The sequence below is a fragment of the Sphaeramia orbicularis genome, chromosome 3 (assembly GCF_902148855.1).
Source record: "Sphaeramia orbicularis chromosome 3, fSphaOr1.1, whole genome shotgun sequence".
NCBI classification, from domain to species: Eukaryota; Metazoa; Chordata; class Actinopteri; order Kurtiformes; family Apogonidae; genus Sphaeramia; species Sphaeramia orbicularis.
The window spans coordinates 7941990-7958104 of record NC_043959.1 but is presented as its reverse complement, the minus strand read 5'-3'; the positions used below and the strand labels follow the sequence as shown (position 1 = coordinate 7958104).

The 16115-nt window shown below is 39.1% G+C and overlaps 1 protein-coding gene across 11 annotated transcripts in view; it reads right to left on the bottom strand.

The window, feature by feature from the left end:
* herc1 (HECT and RLD domain containing E3 ubiquitin protein ligase family member 1) overlaps positions 1 to 16115 on the bottom strand; it is a 92785-nt gene that overhangs the window by 56256 nt on the left and 20414 nt on the right. For 7 of the 11 annotated variants that reach the window (XM_030161557.1, XM_030161605.1, XM_030161601.1 and 4 more), the window contains exons 16-33: positions 15857 to 15989; positions 15480 to 15671; positions 14743 to 14970; positions 14106 to 14279; positions 12567 to 12681; positions 12327 to 12447; positions 11950 to 12121; positions 10794 to 11145; positions 9790 to 9910; positions 9614 to 9665; positions 7453 to 7724; positions 6822 to 7037; positions 6555 to 6675; positions 4223 to 4460; positions 3932 to 4104; positions 3677 to 3832; positions 3014 to 3120; positions 1774 to 1884 (exon numbers count right to left, since the gene is read on the bottom strand). In XM_030161557.1, the coding sequence (XP_030017417.1) occupies positions 1774 to 1884; positions 3014 to 3120; positions 3677 to 3832; positions 3932 to 4104; positions 4223 to 4460; positions 6555 to 6675; positions 6822 to 7037; positions 7453 to 7724; positions 9614 to 9665; positions 9790 to 9910; positions 10794 to 11145; positions 11950 to 12121; positions 12327 to 12447; positions 12567 to 12681; positions 14106 to 14279; positions 14743 to 14970; positions 15480 to 15671; positions 15857 to 15989 (3054 nt within the window). The remainder of the gene's footprint in view (positions 1 to 1773; positions 1885 to 3013; positions 3121 to 3676; positions 3833 to 3931; positions 4105 to 4222; positions 4461 to 6554; positions 6676 to 6821; positions 7038 to 7452; positions 7725 to 9613; positions 9666 to 9789; positions 9911 to 10793; positions 11146 to 11949; positions 12122 to 12326; positions 12448 to 12566; positions 12682 to 14105; positions 14280 to 14742; positions 14971 to 15479; positions 15672 to 15856; positions 15990 to 16115) is intronic. The other 4 variants (XM_030161565.1, XM_030161629.1, XM_030161622.1 and 1 more) reach the window with 2 other exon arrangements.

Below are 16115 nucleotides of genomic sequence, written 5' to 3'. Positions count from 1 at the left end.
ATCAAAATAATTGTAGGTGCCTTCATGTTTTGTCCATGGAGCCTTGAAATCAGGCGAAAAGGCTAATTCTTCAAAATGTCCTCTCTCTTCAGGCTTGCACTGTGCCATAATGGATGAATGCAGAGACCTAATTTTTTTGCATGGATTCTTATGGTCAAGATGCAACAATATACTGAAAAAAGACTACATTTCAATGAAAAGTGTTTCTGTGAGGCAATGAATAAAATGGGTCGATTTCAATTTTTCACAGAAATACTCTTTATTTGAGCACCCAAATTACCATGTGGCCAGTTAATGAAAATTTGGAAATTTTTACCATGTCTTCATATATGTTTCAAGATGTTGTGCACAAAATTTTAGCTTTGGGATAGAACTGGTTCTATTTTTAATATTTTTTTTATTGCATGACTATATTTTCTTCAAATTGTATACAAACATAGGTGTAAATGGCATTTTTAACCGTATAATGGCATTGATTATTATAATACTGCTATAATAATGCTTGAGATATTTGAACTAGGGTGTAGAACTGCATGATGGTTCAGAAAGAATAATTATAAATTTCCCAAAACTGGCTGAGGTTGATGACTGTAGTAGAGATTTCTCAGAAATTGGATGGAGCTGGTCAGTTGACTCAATTTCACCAGGGTCAATGACATAAATGTAGCTAAGATTTCCCAAAATCACCAATTTTCAGAAAGCCTGTTTGTCTTGATAATGTATTTCTGTGACATTCATCCTTTAAGATCAATCCAACAACACATTTTTCCTCCATGATGAATAAGTTTGTTCAGAATTATGAATAGAATTCCCAAAATTAGGCTGGCCAGCATCATAAAAATTCTGGGAAATCTTAGCTAATCTTAGGTGAAACTGAGTCAACTGACCAGCTCCATCCAATTTCTGAGAAGTCTCTACTACAGGCATCAACCTGAGCCAGTTCTGGGAAATCTATAATTGTTCTATCTGAACCATCAATATCTCAAGTATTATCATAACTTGTGCAATAATCAATGCCGTTATACGGTTAAAAATGCCATTTACACCTAAGTTTGCACACAATTTGAAGAAAATATAGTCATGCAGTAAAAAAAATATTAAAAATAGAACCAGTTCTATCCCAAAGCTAAAATTTTGTGCACAACATCTTGAAACATATATGAAGACATGGTAAAAATTTCCAAATTTTCATTAACTGGCCACATGGTAATTTGGATGCTCAAATAAAGAGTATTTCTGTGAAAAATTGAAATCGACCCATTTTATTCATTGCCTCACAGAAACACGTTTCATTGAAATGTAGTCTTTTTTCAGTATATTGTTGCATCTTGACCATAAGAATCCATGCAAAAAAATTAGGTCTCTACATTCATCCATTATGGCACAGTGCAAGCCTGAAGCGAGAGGACATTTTGAAGAATTAGCTTTTTCGCCTGATTTCAAGGCCTCATGGACAAAACATGAAGGCACCTACAATTATTTTGATGCAAAATATGGTCTTTTCAGGGGGAATCACCCCAGTAAGACAGTAAGTTTCAGCAGTGTGGCTTGAATACCTAAGGAGATATAGCTCCTCAAAGTTGGCCAAAAAGCAAATTTGCAAAAGTTAAAAAAAACATTAATTTTCAAAGGGCTGTATCTTCTGAACTATTACAGATATGACATTAAAATTTTGGATGTGTTCGTTTATCTGGTAGGTGTGAATTTTTTCAGAATTTTCTGAGGGGGGCATGCTTTCTTGAAAAATGGTTGATTTGGGATGGAATGACCCACCTGTAATTTGAGTTCTTGAACTTTTTCTTTAATCTGGATCGAGTGCTTGGCTTGAGCAACTGGAGCTTCCCACATGCAGTCAGACAGTAGAGAGAACAGGCGCTCCACGACCTATAAGAAGACAAATACATTAGCTGATGGAGCCTGTTAATGAGGACCTGTACAGAGATGAGTGAGGACACTATCACACATAATGCATTTTTTAAATGGACTTTTAGACTTTGCAGGAGTAAAACTTCCCCAGAACCAAAATCTAGACAAAAGCAGACTGAACTTTGGACAAACAAAAAGAAATCATTGTTTCACCCGTTTTACTTTTAGATAATTTGGTATTTTGGGACCAATTAATGAAATTATGGCAGCTATAACCAGAAGAAGAAAAAATGAACAGTTGTAACTAAGGGGGCGAGGAGGACACAAAGTTTTTAATAGAAAGAAAGTCTACCAAAGCCAACTTGAAAAAATACATACAAATGACAAAATGACAAAAGGTCATGCATTTGGGAAAATCAAAGTACTGAGTTATAATTTTGTACTTTTCATTAGCTTTAAATTTAAAAGTCTTTAGGTTTGGTTTTTGATTTCCACATAGTTTTAGTTTACAACTACATAAGTAGTTGGATTCTGAAAAACTGAGTAGTTGGTTTATTTTAATTTTTATAACATTTGGTGTTAGTTTTTGTTTTTCCAGCTGTTATTTGAAAAGATTCAATCTACAGAAGCTGAAAATGGTAGGTTGAAAGAATGTATAATATTTAATATGGCCCAGAAATCCATAGTTCATTAAAAGGTTAGATATTGTGTAAAGCCATTTTATTTTAGTGCAACGTGACTGGTAACATTAGAATGAAACCAAAATAAAGCTGAACTGAGTTGTTGCGGTTTTATTAATTTTAGTTCTTCGATTGTGCTGATTTTTATTCAACTAAATAATTTTTTCACTTCTAGTTTTACACTTTTTGTTTACTATAATAAAGCTGCTTGAGATTTACAGTGAAGTTGGTCATGCTAGTATAGTATTAGTATGAAGGCCATGCTACAGGAATATAGTATTACAGTATTAAAGACCATAACCACAGTAAAATACTAGGGGCAAAATAAATCTATTAATTTTATATTCAAACAGAAAGTCTACAAACCAATCAATGTTAAGTATGGGGAAGAAGAGCCATCAAACTTGATGTATAAGATGTTATAAAACAAAACCATGAACCTGGGTTCGGACTTGGGTGTATAATACCTGTGTCATCTGGTCATCCTCCATGTTTGCTTCACAGGCGGGCAAGACAGCTTCCAAAACATGGAGTGCTAGAAGGCGAGTTCTTAAGTTTCCCACCAGAGGGACACCTAAAACACCACCACATGTAAGGTCTCATCTGTGTTTGCACTTGACAAAGTAATGCACATTTACAGCACAGGAAAAAATGATGAGACCACTCCAAACTTCCAGATCTGAGCTATTCATTGAAAAGTCCCAAGTGTGATTCAGAGGAAGACAGATGATAGTATTTCAAACAAAGCTAAACTGCTGCATTTGTGCAACAGGTATGATGTAGCATAAAACAGCTAACAGCAATGAGACAGAATGGTGGAGAGCACAAGACACATTAAATCTGCAATTTAGCATAAGGTTTAATCTACCAAACACTGATTTCTGAACTCCTTCTGAGTTGAAATGTAAGAAAATGTTTAAAAATGAATGTGTTGCTCAAGGTCTGAAAATATTGCATTTCTTATTTTAACAGTTGTAATTTTCTGCAAAGTAACAATATTTTTACCAGGGAGAAATCTTGTCTGAATTTTCTAGAATGAACAAAAGCTGTTTTCAGTCAAAACACATAAATGTAAATTTTAACTATAGTCTCATAATTTTTCCTGAGCTGTATTTGGATTGTGTTGGTACCTGAGCAGCATTTTTGTGCAGCAACATTGAGCAGCACTTCAGTCCATTTTGGGGAGGCCATCTTGGACTGGATGGCTTTGGAGGACACCACTCTCCGTAGGAAGACTAAGAAGTCCCCAAGATGCAACTCTGCTGTGTGCTGTTTTCGCAGTAAAGCTAAAACAAACAAAAAAAACCCAACAATTAAGAAAATTCTTACAGTGCTCTCACAATTTGTGTTTATTCATTCATCATACATCTACGTTGAATTCTCACCTCTGAAGTCCTTCTTTTCCGAGTCAGCCCCATCTTCATGTTTCTTGTCTTCTTGGTCTTTCCCAACAGAGAGGAGACTAACTCCTGCCTGAGACAGCAGGTTCTTTAGCTGACTGCAGAGTAAGTCCAGGAGTGACTGGACAACTTTGGGACTCAGCTTGTCAGCATATGTTCTGTAACACCGAAGAAAAACACAGCTGCTGTTTCAATCTTGTTTGTAGTTGTTTGGGTTTCCAGGGAACAAATACCAGGTCTTATTCTCTAGATTTTAACCTCCATAATGTCTCTTACCCGGTGCTAATGGCTAGAATCTGCAGCAGTCGTGTAGAGGCCACTTTAAGGGCTGTACTGAGCTGGGACACTCCAGGTTTCTGCAGCAACTGGAGGGGCTGACCCAGCATGGTCTCTGTGCCACATAGCTGGGACAGCACGTTGAGCAGTCCACTAGAGATGGCCAGGGACACATCCACTGGCTGGTAGCGAACACTGAGGGCAAACACAGTCACCAGCAGGAGACGCTGCTGGGCTTCTATGATGGAGAGGAAAACAATAAGAAATCAGACATTCAACAAAACCATTAGCTCCTTGTATTACATCATTTTTGTCACCCATAATCAGAATTTAAATTTCAAGAATGTTTATTGTCATTATGTGTACACAACAAAATTTAGATAGGTAGTTCTCGGCTAAATTTAAATACTAGATAAAACATAAAACACACTATAAGAGTATGTACACCCTGCATAAAAAAGAAATTTAAAAACTGTGTAAAGTGCAATGCAATATATGTACAATATTATGTGTAAATGAATAGCTGCAGAAAAGTAGAAAGTGCAGCTCAGTACAAGTCACAGTTTCAATCTGCAGTAGTGAATCAGAATCTGAATATTTGAATGATCCCTGCGTAATATTGGGTGAAAAAAAGCACTGTAGGGCACAGATGATAAATTCCAATATACAATCAAACCTGCGTTTTTGGCTTTAAATAAACATTATTTTAAAATGTTACATTGTTTGCTAGATAAGTTAAAGGTAGGGTGGGAGATCCTGGAAGAACGGTTAGAGCGAGCTACATTTTGAAAATACACAATTCAACAGTCCAAACCCCTTTCTTCAGACTTCCCCCGAAGCCACGCCTCCAGAGTACCAGAACACACAATGCTTGTTCCCAAGGGTTCACGAGCACTGCACAGCATCAATTCGCTCGCTTTTTATTTTTGTGCCAGAGCATTTAAAGGTCCCGTATTATGCTATTTTCCAGTCACGTCATATAGGTCTCAGAAGCCCAAAAACATAGTATTTAAGTTTGTTTGCCCCAAAATCATCCTTTTTTCGGAGTTTCAGCGGTCGAAAAAGTCACTCTCACCAGCCCTCCTAAGAACAGGCTGTTTCTGGGCCTGCTTCCGGGTATGCAAATGAACGCATCTGTCCACGCCCACTCCCCCTCCCCTCTCTGGGAGAGAACGCGGCTAACGCTAGCGGTACTACGCGCTAATGTTGACTGTGAAGCCCCTCTCTCGTCGACAATACACGTCTCAGACAGAACGTCTTTCCAGACACTGGCTTTCTTTGCCTTGAGGCGTGATTGAGCCCCGACGGAAAACGGCGGTGTTGTGTCGGGTTCGTGGACCTGACACGGAAAGACGCCTGCCGCCACTAATGCAGGCAGCTGCTAACAAGCTTGATGCTAACTATACTGATGCCAACCACAAAAGGCCCGTGTTCAAAGTAGTTCTGTTGAATGTCTCTTGATATTATCAGCTCTTGCATGTTAACGGGGACGCAAACGTTAGCAGCAGTAACCGAGCTATGTTAGCTGCCATGCTAACGTTAGACGTACACATCAACAACCACCAGCTTATCCGTAATGTAGGGTTATGCAGTAAAGATACAAAAAAATGAGAAGAACTTACATCTCCCACACTTGTACTTGGGTCACGAAGCGTTGGTACTGCGTCCTTCTTGATTCTGAGTCTTTGTGCTAAGCCGGAGCTGTATGGGCCCATGTTCGAAAAACACTCATCCGTGAAATGCCGGGCACACACATACAGGCGTTTGGGAATGTTGTTTGGTACATGACCATCACAGATAGAATCCAGCCACTTTTTACGGAGAGGCTCGGAAGTGGGGAGCAAAAATAAACTATCGTGTTGGTGTGTGCAGCCAACAACACCACAACTTGCGTGTCTCGCCTTCGCCATGTTTGTTGTCCAAGAGGTAATTTGCCAGGGCGGGGCTCGCTTTGCCAGGGTGGGGGCACAGTCAGGGGGAGGAGTTAAATCCGCTTATGTCGTCATAAGCGGACCCAACTCAAACTCGGCCGTTTGAGCAGGCATTTTCACTAAATGTGGTGTAGCAAGGCAGGAGGAAACAGACAGTTTTCAAATTCGAAACTCATAATGAGGCTACTGCAACACACACTACTATAAGAAAACTTTCACAAAGTGAGATTTGCATAATACGGGACCTTTAATTAATTGGTTGCAATCGGGGTGTGAAGGGGATTTTAAGCAATATAGTAAGAAATGCTCCAGGAAAACATCTCCTACCCCACCTTTAACAGGTATTAGTATTAAGTTAGTTAATATCTACCAGCCTGGATGTATACAGTGGCCCTTCTTACCTATGTGGTGTTTGTTTGCTTGCAGTGCTCTTTCCAATGTGACTGACAGCTGCTGGTAAATCTTATGAACAGCAGTTTGGATTTCCACCTGAAGGCTTCTCTTGGCTGCTTTTATGCCATCCTGTAAAAAAAAAAAAAAAAAAAAAAAAACCCACAAAGGATAAAATAGCCAAATAGGGTTAGTGTTGGCACATACAATTTGAATGACAGTATACTGGAAAAGTATGACATGAAAGCGTGGCTCATGGGTATAAAGCAGATACAAACTTGGTAGTGATGCAGCTGGACACTCTCTCTCTTCAGCCCTCCGGTGCCCACGGTACCGAGACCAAAACAACCAGCCAGGAACTGCAACCTGACGGAGGTGAGCAGGGATGAGGACTGGAATGCACTGCTGGACCGATCTGCATTTCCAGGCTGACTGCCCTTCTCCTCCATCCCAGAGATCAGCACTACGATCTGATGGAGCGCCTCCAACCGCAGCTGGAGATACAACATATGCCAGTTCAGTTCAGCCATTAGAAAGATAAAATATGGGCAATTCAGCTGCAGCACAAAAACCAGACTGGTTTAAGGGGTTTAGCACATCTGTTAAACAGGTCATTGTCACTGCCTGACCTGTATGAAAGAAAATTAAACAAAAAAAACCAAAACAAAACAAAACAAAAACAAAGTGAAACATTATGCGTTTGATTTCTGTCAAAGAATATAATGTTTTAGCTGTTAATTTTTCCATAATTTGCAACAAGATGAGATCAGTATTAGTTAGACATAGTTTTACCATAAGTTCATCCCCTGGTATTGTGATAAACTATCAAATATGACAATAATAGTGAGACTTCATGGTTTGAGTATAATTGCAGTCTGATACTCAAAAATCCCTGAAACCAGCTCTCACCTCTGCTCTGCTCTGCTGCTGTTCCATTGCTAGAATGGTTGCCTGTGGGCTAGTGGACATGCTTTCTTCGGGTTCCCTGAAGGCGGGAGCTAGACCCACATCACCACTGATGAAGCTGACCATGTTGTCAATGAGGGCATGAATCCCCAGTGAGCGGCTCAAATCAAGATCTGACTCCTCATAGGAATAAGCTGAGCTGTAGCTCCGCTGGCGACTGAGTTTGGCCCGGAACCAAGACTCAGCCAGAGAGTCCGGTGAGCTGTGAAGAAGGCCTACAGAAGGGAGGAGGAAATGGAGAAGAGCCTTTCAGATGCATAAATTCAAAGTACCTCTCCCTTAATGGATGTGCCATGTTGCTGTTAAGAACTTAAGAGCTGTGCAGCGCAATGCATTATTCTTCTCCAAAGGTTTGTAAATGATTCAATGCTGATTCTTCATGCTAGCACAAGCCTTCCTCAGCCATTGTAAATTCATCTCTATGTGCATTATTTCCACAATCAACTAAGGTACAAAATGCTAAAACTGAGAAGTGAAATGGTAACAAGGATCTGCGTTTTACAGAACAAGAGAACCCAGTGAAGTTTGGTTCTGATAAGGGCTGCATGATATTGAAAAAATGTACAGTGTGGTATTTGTTTGAATGAACATATTGCACTATGGAATGAGAATCAGTAATTAGATATCTTTGGTCAAGTTGCAATTCCCTTCCATGTCTGTCCAGACTCATACCATGTGTACTCAATACATTAAGAAGATATTAAGTGTATTATTTGGTGAAATGGGTGTTTCACCATAGTGACATGTAGTGAATTATTTCTGTGCTGTCTTCACTTACAGACTGTTTAAACAGGAGGATGTTTTGGACCTGCATGTGTTTGTGTAACATGTTTTTAAGTCTTAATGAGTGAAACAAGTTCAGATTGTCTCACAGCAGAATCTTTGTCAACTGCTGGCTGTCATCTGACAAGGAGTAAACTTGATTAACTTTGCGGGCCTCCCCTGTTTACAATATGAAACACGGATGTCAGTCACAAGAAAAAGTCCTGTGTTTCTAGAAAACCTCGGCTTAGGTTATGATTATTATTATTATTATTATTATTATTATTATAAGGATTAGTATTAGTATTATTATAGTACAGTAGTAGTACTGTACTTAAATAATTTATTATTTGCTTTTTTGATGTTATTAGTTTTTAATACACCCTGGCTATACCTGTGCTTTGTGATTTTTCTTAGGTATCCGAAAATAATGAAAATCCTGGGAAGCAAACTAAGGATAGTATTTACTATGGTCTACTTGTCTCACATATCTGAGGTTTATTTTGCATATTTGTATATACTCTCTATATCATGATAGTTATTTGTAACAAAATGTGTAATGTGTATACCTATAGTGAGACATTACTTCAGGTGATCATTTAACACTCGATATTAATGGATTGTGGGTATTATTTAAGATGGAGACTGTGTTTTGACAGATGTCTGAAAACATGCAAATGTGTTTGAAATATCACAGCTTGAATAAATCCTTAAAAATTAGGAGATACACTGGTGTGTGGATTTTGTGTCAATCCTCGTAGATGCCATTTTATCCAATACTCAGCAGACAGCACTAGAAGAATACATGTTGCTTTTGTTTATCCTCCACTACTTCACATGTACACATCATGATGATGAAGTTGAAACAATATATCGTGCAGCCCCAGTGCTCTTTCATCAAATCTCTTGTTTACAAATCCAAATCGTCACGAGAAACGTCATCAAGAAACACAGATTTGAAGCAGAAGAATAAACTGTTATTCATACATTCGACACACCTGTATGTCTTGATTCCTTTGCTTTCTTTATGGACTAGCATACTACACAGAAACGGAAATGGAAGTGTGCAAAATCAAAACAAAGTCCCCATTATGACAAATGAATGGTAGGCATCACAGTCATGGAGATATGCGCTAACAATAGGAAGAAACATGCCATCGTTTACTTGCTTGGAGCTCCTCTTGTGTTTGGGGCTCAACTGCCCCAAAAGAAGCAAATAAACTATTCATATAAACAGAATCAAAAGACAGAAAGACAAGAACTTCATATGACACATGACAACGGCACAAGGAGACCATCCATACTCGCAATATGAGGCTGATTTTATGCAACTTATCTTTACCTCTCTTTTTGTGAGAGAATGCCAAATCCAGGTCAACATTTCTTCTACCACTCTGAAAAAGGAAACACACAGAAAACTCAATTTTAGCTCTTAAATCATGACTTAACTGTTGGCTTTTGGAATCTAGATCATAAATAGAGAACATTCCAGTATAATAAGAGAGGTGTCGGTTTTACCAGAGTGTAGCCCTCTTCATCTGACTCAGGCTGGGAGAGGTCAGACTCGCTTCTGGACTTCATCAGTCTGTAGCTGGGGCTGCTCTGCACTGAACGACTCTCTGCACTCAGACTCTCACTCCTACATACAAAGCAAGCAGCACAGGTTTTACTCAAAAAGAAATTATATGATATTCTATGCATTATTGAATAAGCTGCTTGTGACCAATTGTAATGGGGCCTCATCAAGCAGCTGCAAGTGTAGAAGCAAAAACACAACGTGCTGTGCACTTGTAATCCCCCTCAGCCAAATATAGTGTAAGATTCTGTTGAAAGTTACTGCCCTATATTTTAAATTAGATTGTCTTTGTGTAAAACTTATTACATACTTCTTTTTATTTGAAAGACAACTGCATAAGGCCATTTGACCTTGAAAAAGTAGGTCATGGTCACCTATTTTCAGTAGGCTTCTGCTCCATCCCAAGATGCATCCACCGTATTAATTTGGTGCATATATATCAATGCATTCTTCGGATAATGTGATTATGTCATTGAATGGACAGAGAAATGGACAGATGACAAAATGATTACAATACCCCTCGGCCAGAAGTAAAAACTACTACGTACTATTTGCTATGATAAATTTTTACTTTTGCGATTTGAAACAATGAATCAAGCTTGGAAGTTAGCTAATGCTAAGTAGCCAATGTCACCAGAAATTCCTTGAGACTTATATGTAAAAGCACAATGAAAAAGCATAAGGTTTTCCACTGTGAAAAACCCAGTGGTCAGAGATTAAAGAAGAACATTATCAAATGTGTCCAGAAAGGTCATTTTACACAATTTAATTAGTTGAATTTATGAAACAAAGACTGTGTTGTGAAATAATTGGTACAGTGCTAGACTTAGGCCATAGAGCGAACCTCTGAAGGAATACTTGGAGGAATTTTTTTCCACTACTAATGAGAGAGTTCAGTGTATTGTTTCCTCATTGAGAGCAGTGTTAAGATGACCTATGATCTCACCTCGTCATGAAGCTCAAACATTCCTGTGTTCCTGTAGCAGACTGGGTCTGGCTGTCCTCATGGTTCTGCTTGGTCAGTTCTCCCAGAACAGGACTGACCCCAAGAACCAGCAGAGCACAGCGGTGAATCACAGAGTTACAGGCTGCTGTATACAGGTCTTGACCCTCTGGAAGACCAGTGCTGACCCTCCTCCCTTCCTGAGACAAAATGCTGTCATCTTCTCCTCCTCCACCACCGCCACCTCCTCCAGTCCTGGACAAGGATCCGGAGCCCAGTCCGGTGCTGCTGCTAGCCCGCTCTCTTCCTCGACTGCGAGCTACCTCCCGCGCTGAGAGGAAACATTGAAAGATTTCTGTATTGTGCAATATGCACAGTCACACAAAACAAAACACACACAAGATGCAGGGTTAGAGCACAAACAGCAGCTAAATAATGCACCACTGACATTTACTACAATACAAAGCCAAAACCAAAGGCCATGCGAATGAAACACAAAAACAGACCATTAAAGGAAAATGAGAAAAAAATATATACAATACAGTTAAACTACTGAAATTGTAACTATTTTTACATAAAACATATTATGTTAATCATGACATGCTTTGATGTAACAATGTTAGGAGGAGTGGCTGTTCAAGCTCCCCATCATGTATGACTAATATGTATGACATCAATGTATGTGTGACTACAGTATTTTACAGAAAGCATTAAATCCCTGGTAGTTTCCAGCATTAATGTAACCAGGCTAGTGAGTGTATTTTAATCTGTGATTCTTTACAGTCTGTCAGCACTAAGTCATCTGTTAAAACTTTAAGAATTTGCTTTTCTCATGTTACAGCCACTGTGGAAACAAAATCAGTTAAAACTACGTGGCCATGAAGTTATCCTGGTTAGATACAGACATTTTGTGTCATATGATATTAGGCAGTCCAACGACTACTAGTAGCAATAAATACTGACAAGGCATCTGCGATACTGATTCATATCTTAAATGTATGGTTGATGCCATAAAAAGTACTGAGGTCCTGTACCCAGCCCTAATTAAAACAGATAAATCTGAAGGAATTGAAAACTGTCTTTCACTGAGACTGCCACTGACACACATACACAACACATGTACAACACATGTACAAGTCCATGCCAATCATACACTTACTCCCTGCTGTCATGACTTCATGTTCCCTGTCTTCCTCCTCATCATCTTGTTCCTGATGGCCCTCCTCTCTTTCTCGATCTGCCCTCTCTTCTAGTTCAGCCTCCTCATCGATGGTGCGTGTGAATGAGTGCTCCTGAGGGTCCATGTCCAGAGAATCCTGATTGTCTGAAATCTGTTGAAAGAGTATTTGCAAAAACCTTTCTTTAATAATCATTTCCTTAAAGAAAAGGCATCACTACAGAAAGGAAACACATTGAAAATGTTCAAAAAGTAATCTGAAAGACCAATGAACCATATGGTCATTTGTCAATTATTACAGAAATCATTAAAAGTTGAATCCGTGTTGTACTGTGTATATGTGTTTTTCATATCCTTACCCTCCTCTCTCGTGAAGAGGATCGTGTCTGGATGAAATCCATATTCTTACAGGCCAGCAAGCGATTCCGTACTTTGTAAACATTGCGATAGACCTCTGCTAGTGATTTAGATGGCTGGTATCTGATGGGAAAATACACAGACAAACGTAACTCTTATCATGTTTAATGTAGGTTAGTACCAGAGAACAACATGAAACCACTAAATACATATTAATTATTATTACACATCTGGCACAGTACCTTCCTTCTCCGCAGGCTTGTCCTAGTAGACCTGTGTGCTTTAGTAATGCTGCCAAAACAAACCTGGACACCGTGTCCAACAGGGACTCATTACTGAGAGATGCATTGTCCCAGTCTAAAATAGGATACAAAGTAGAGTTAGGACAGTTGCAGTTTTATTTCAAGACTACTTTGAGTAGAATAAAGATAATGGAATTAACTGAAGCCCATTCAAACTTGAAACTTTTTGCCAAGAGCCCTTCTGCAACACTGTGAAAAAACTTTTTTTTTTTCATTACACAAGATCATTTCCAATGCAACAGCCCTGAGCAGTTAACTGCCTGCTTTCCAGGCTTTTTTGTAGCTTGAAAAAATTTGAAGCATGTCAAAATACAAATGAGGAGGTGTTGATAAAATGCAAGGAGCATAAAAAACAAGAGGGTTGAGAAATCCGAGTCATCTATGGGTGCTTCGACAGAAAACCCAGGGGGCTTTCAATCTTTAAAATAACCTATATCTAATCACAAAATGTATTACATATTACCCATAAAACCCAGAATGTATTGGTGATAATGATTTCAATGAATAATAAACCCTACTGACAGAAGGATATGGCCATAAAAAATAAAAGGCAAGTCAATAAACACCAAGAGAAGTATTAAGACCAATTAAGGCAATTAAAATACAGCACAACAGATTCAGCTTAAGCACAAACAGCCAGAAATAACATATGATGAAATGAGAAACTAAAATTACCCTTCAGACACAACTGATTCAATACTTTTCTTGACGTAAGGAAATTGATGCTGTGAACCTGTGAAAAGTCATGAGATCTCCTCTGGTGACTATGAGCTGATTTGTTGTTAAAATAGGTCACCTTGCTTTCTAAAAGTCTACTTTCTAAAACTAGTAAACACTGATTGGTGATTTCATAAGCTGGGTTTCAGGGAGTCAAGACAAGATGAAACAGTATAGACCCGTGTAGTTTTTCTCTGCCATGTCCTAAAAATGGCTTTGTCTCAGTGAGCCTGTTTGCATGACAATAAATGCCCGATAACTCAGAGTAATCAGATAATTGTAACAATAAGATCTAATGCGTTTACATGGACTTAAGAAATGCGATAACTGAAAACCCCAGGTTTAGATGCTCCATCCAACAGATTTCTTTTAGAGTACTACGTTACATATGTAGTGATGGTAGACTTAAACTTACTGTTATTGTCTTCTGCTCACGTTTGACTATGTAACTTCCAGTTTCAATGACTTTAATTGTGTTTACACATTTGCAGACATAAAAGAATGAAATAAATCAGATTAACCTGTAGACATGCAGGAAGACATCGGAGTATTGGGGAGAAATCCAGGTGTGTTAATCTGATCTCTCATAATCAGTTTACTGCTGTTATCTGATCAAACAGATCAGATTACCCTGTTTACATGTCACTTGAATAATCTTATAACTGCAGATATGGGATAATGATCGGAGTATTGGTGTGCATGTAAACCGGCTCACTGTCTTTGCTCTGAACTGGCCTTTATCTGTGCAGTTTGAAGACAGACCTTTGCTGATGGCATAATCCTGAATGTTGATCCAGAGGCTGTTTGCAGGTTCTTTAGAGGAGCCCAAAGCCAGATCTACCAGGACGCTCAAGTCTGGACGCAATGTGCAATCAAAGGGCTTCTGCTCTTCATTACCAGACAGAGCTGCCTCCAATAATGAGCTGATGCAGGTGTCTGAAGGATACACAAGAGAGAATGAACATTCATCAGCTCTGCAGGCTACAGGGCAAACAACAAATGGATAGGCAAATTAAAAGACACAAGGAGAAACTCATTCATCTTAAGAATGCAGTAGAAATATTGGCCAAGAACCTTGAGTTCAAGACTTTGCCTTTAAACCACATGCAAAGTACATGACTCAAATTTCTTTTAATTATGGAAGGGGATTGTAAATGTGCACTGAACGTCAAGATTGATCGAAATGGAAGCCAAGACCTTTCCAGCAGTCACACTAACAAAGTTTTTTTTTTTTTACTTTATACAGGAGTTAGGTCTTTGTGAAGGAGAACAACTCAGTTTACCTGTTATTCAACTATGCATAAGATAGTTTCAAGTTTAGATTTCTACTTTATTTCTCTGGGACTTCACTGTCAAAACATAAAAAATGTAAGTGCAATATTATCATTATCATTCTCACCTAGCTGGGGGATGTCCATCTCTAAGCCATTACTGAAGAGGGGGGTTTTGAGCCAGTAGGCAGTATCCTGTTCCTCTAGTGAGGTGGGGGCTCCCTGCAACATCCCCCCAAGGCAACGGCCAACAAGCAGAGCCACAGTCCTCTCCAAGTCCACAAGCCACACCCAGGACATTGCTGGCTGTGGCAGTGACATGCCTGAAGCTGGCTCAGCAAAGTCTGACGTACCTGCTGAGTTACACAGAGGTTAAATATATAAAAGAAAACAAGCAGATCACACATTAATTCTGTGGTCTATAATATAAGGTTTTTCAAAGTTAAGCTCAACTGTATTGAACCACTATCAGAGACCTGCAACATGACAGAGCAAATCCATGTAACACTTTACCACACAAAATAACATCAGCTTATCACTATACTAGTTATTGGGCTGGTACTTTGACTAAACTCTACATTAGTCACTGACAAATGACTGCTAATTAACAGCCCCTATTTTTTAAGAGGTTAACCACTCTACTTTGCTAGTGCTAATTTATAGTACCTGTGGATTGAGGATTAACGGATAACTGGATAATCCAGCCAAAATTGTTACAGGATAGACCATTTAGATAAGATAAAGATGTACTTTAAGTTCTTTGACAGGCATATTTAAGAGAGAACTTGCACAAAACTGATGCAATGAGTCATTGGTTTCTTAAAATCCTGAACTCCCTCTGAATGCCTCCTCGTTACATACTTACCGTGAAGAGGCCACTGCAGCTCCTGGTCCTCCAGAGGGGATGCTGCAGGCAGCAGTCTGTTAAGACGATCTAGAGGGGGTAAAAGGTCCAGCAGGTGGCTCAGCAGAGGCCGGGCCACTGACACAGGAAGCAGCAGCAAAGAGTTGATGATTTGACACAGCATACTGCCTGCTGCTGACACGTAGATCACATCTGGGAACGACAGAAATATAAACAATGATGATGCTTTTACAATGTTACTGAAAACGCAAATCCTGGGGTTAACTAGAACATGCCTTCAGATCACTTAAAGCAATTTCAACTTAACCTAGGATTCAGAGAAGGTTTGTCATAAACAGAGTTAAATAGAGCCTAGAGAATTAAAAGGGGTGGGTCACCTTGCAGCTTCTCTCGGATGCTGCCATTCCAAGAACTCTCTTTAATCAATGTGGCTGAGCGGGAGAAAATATCTGTGGCATGAGGCAGCAAGAGCTGCAGATGTTTGTGGAGCAGAGCCACGCTGCTGGAGTTCTGTAGAGAAACACAATTTATTATGTTTTCATACACCAAAAACAACAACACAAAAGGAAGTGACTGACATAAAGAAAAAATGGAACCAGAACTCACATCATGACATTAATATTTGAAATCACAATA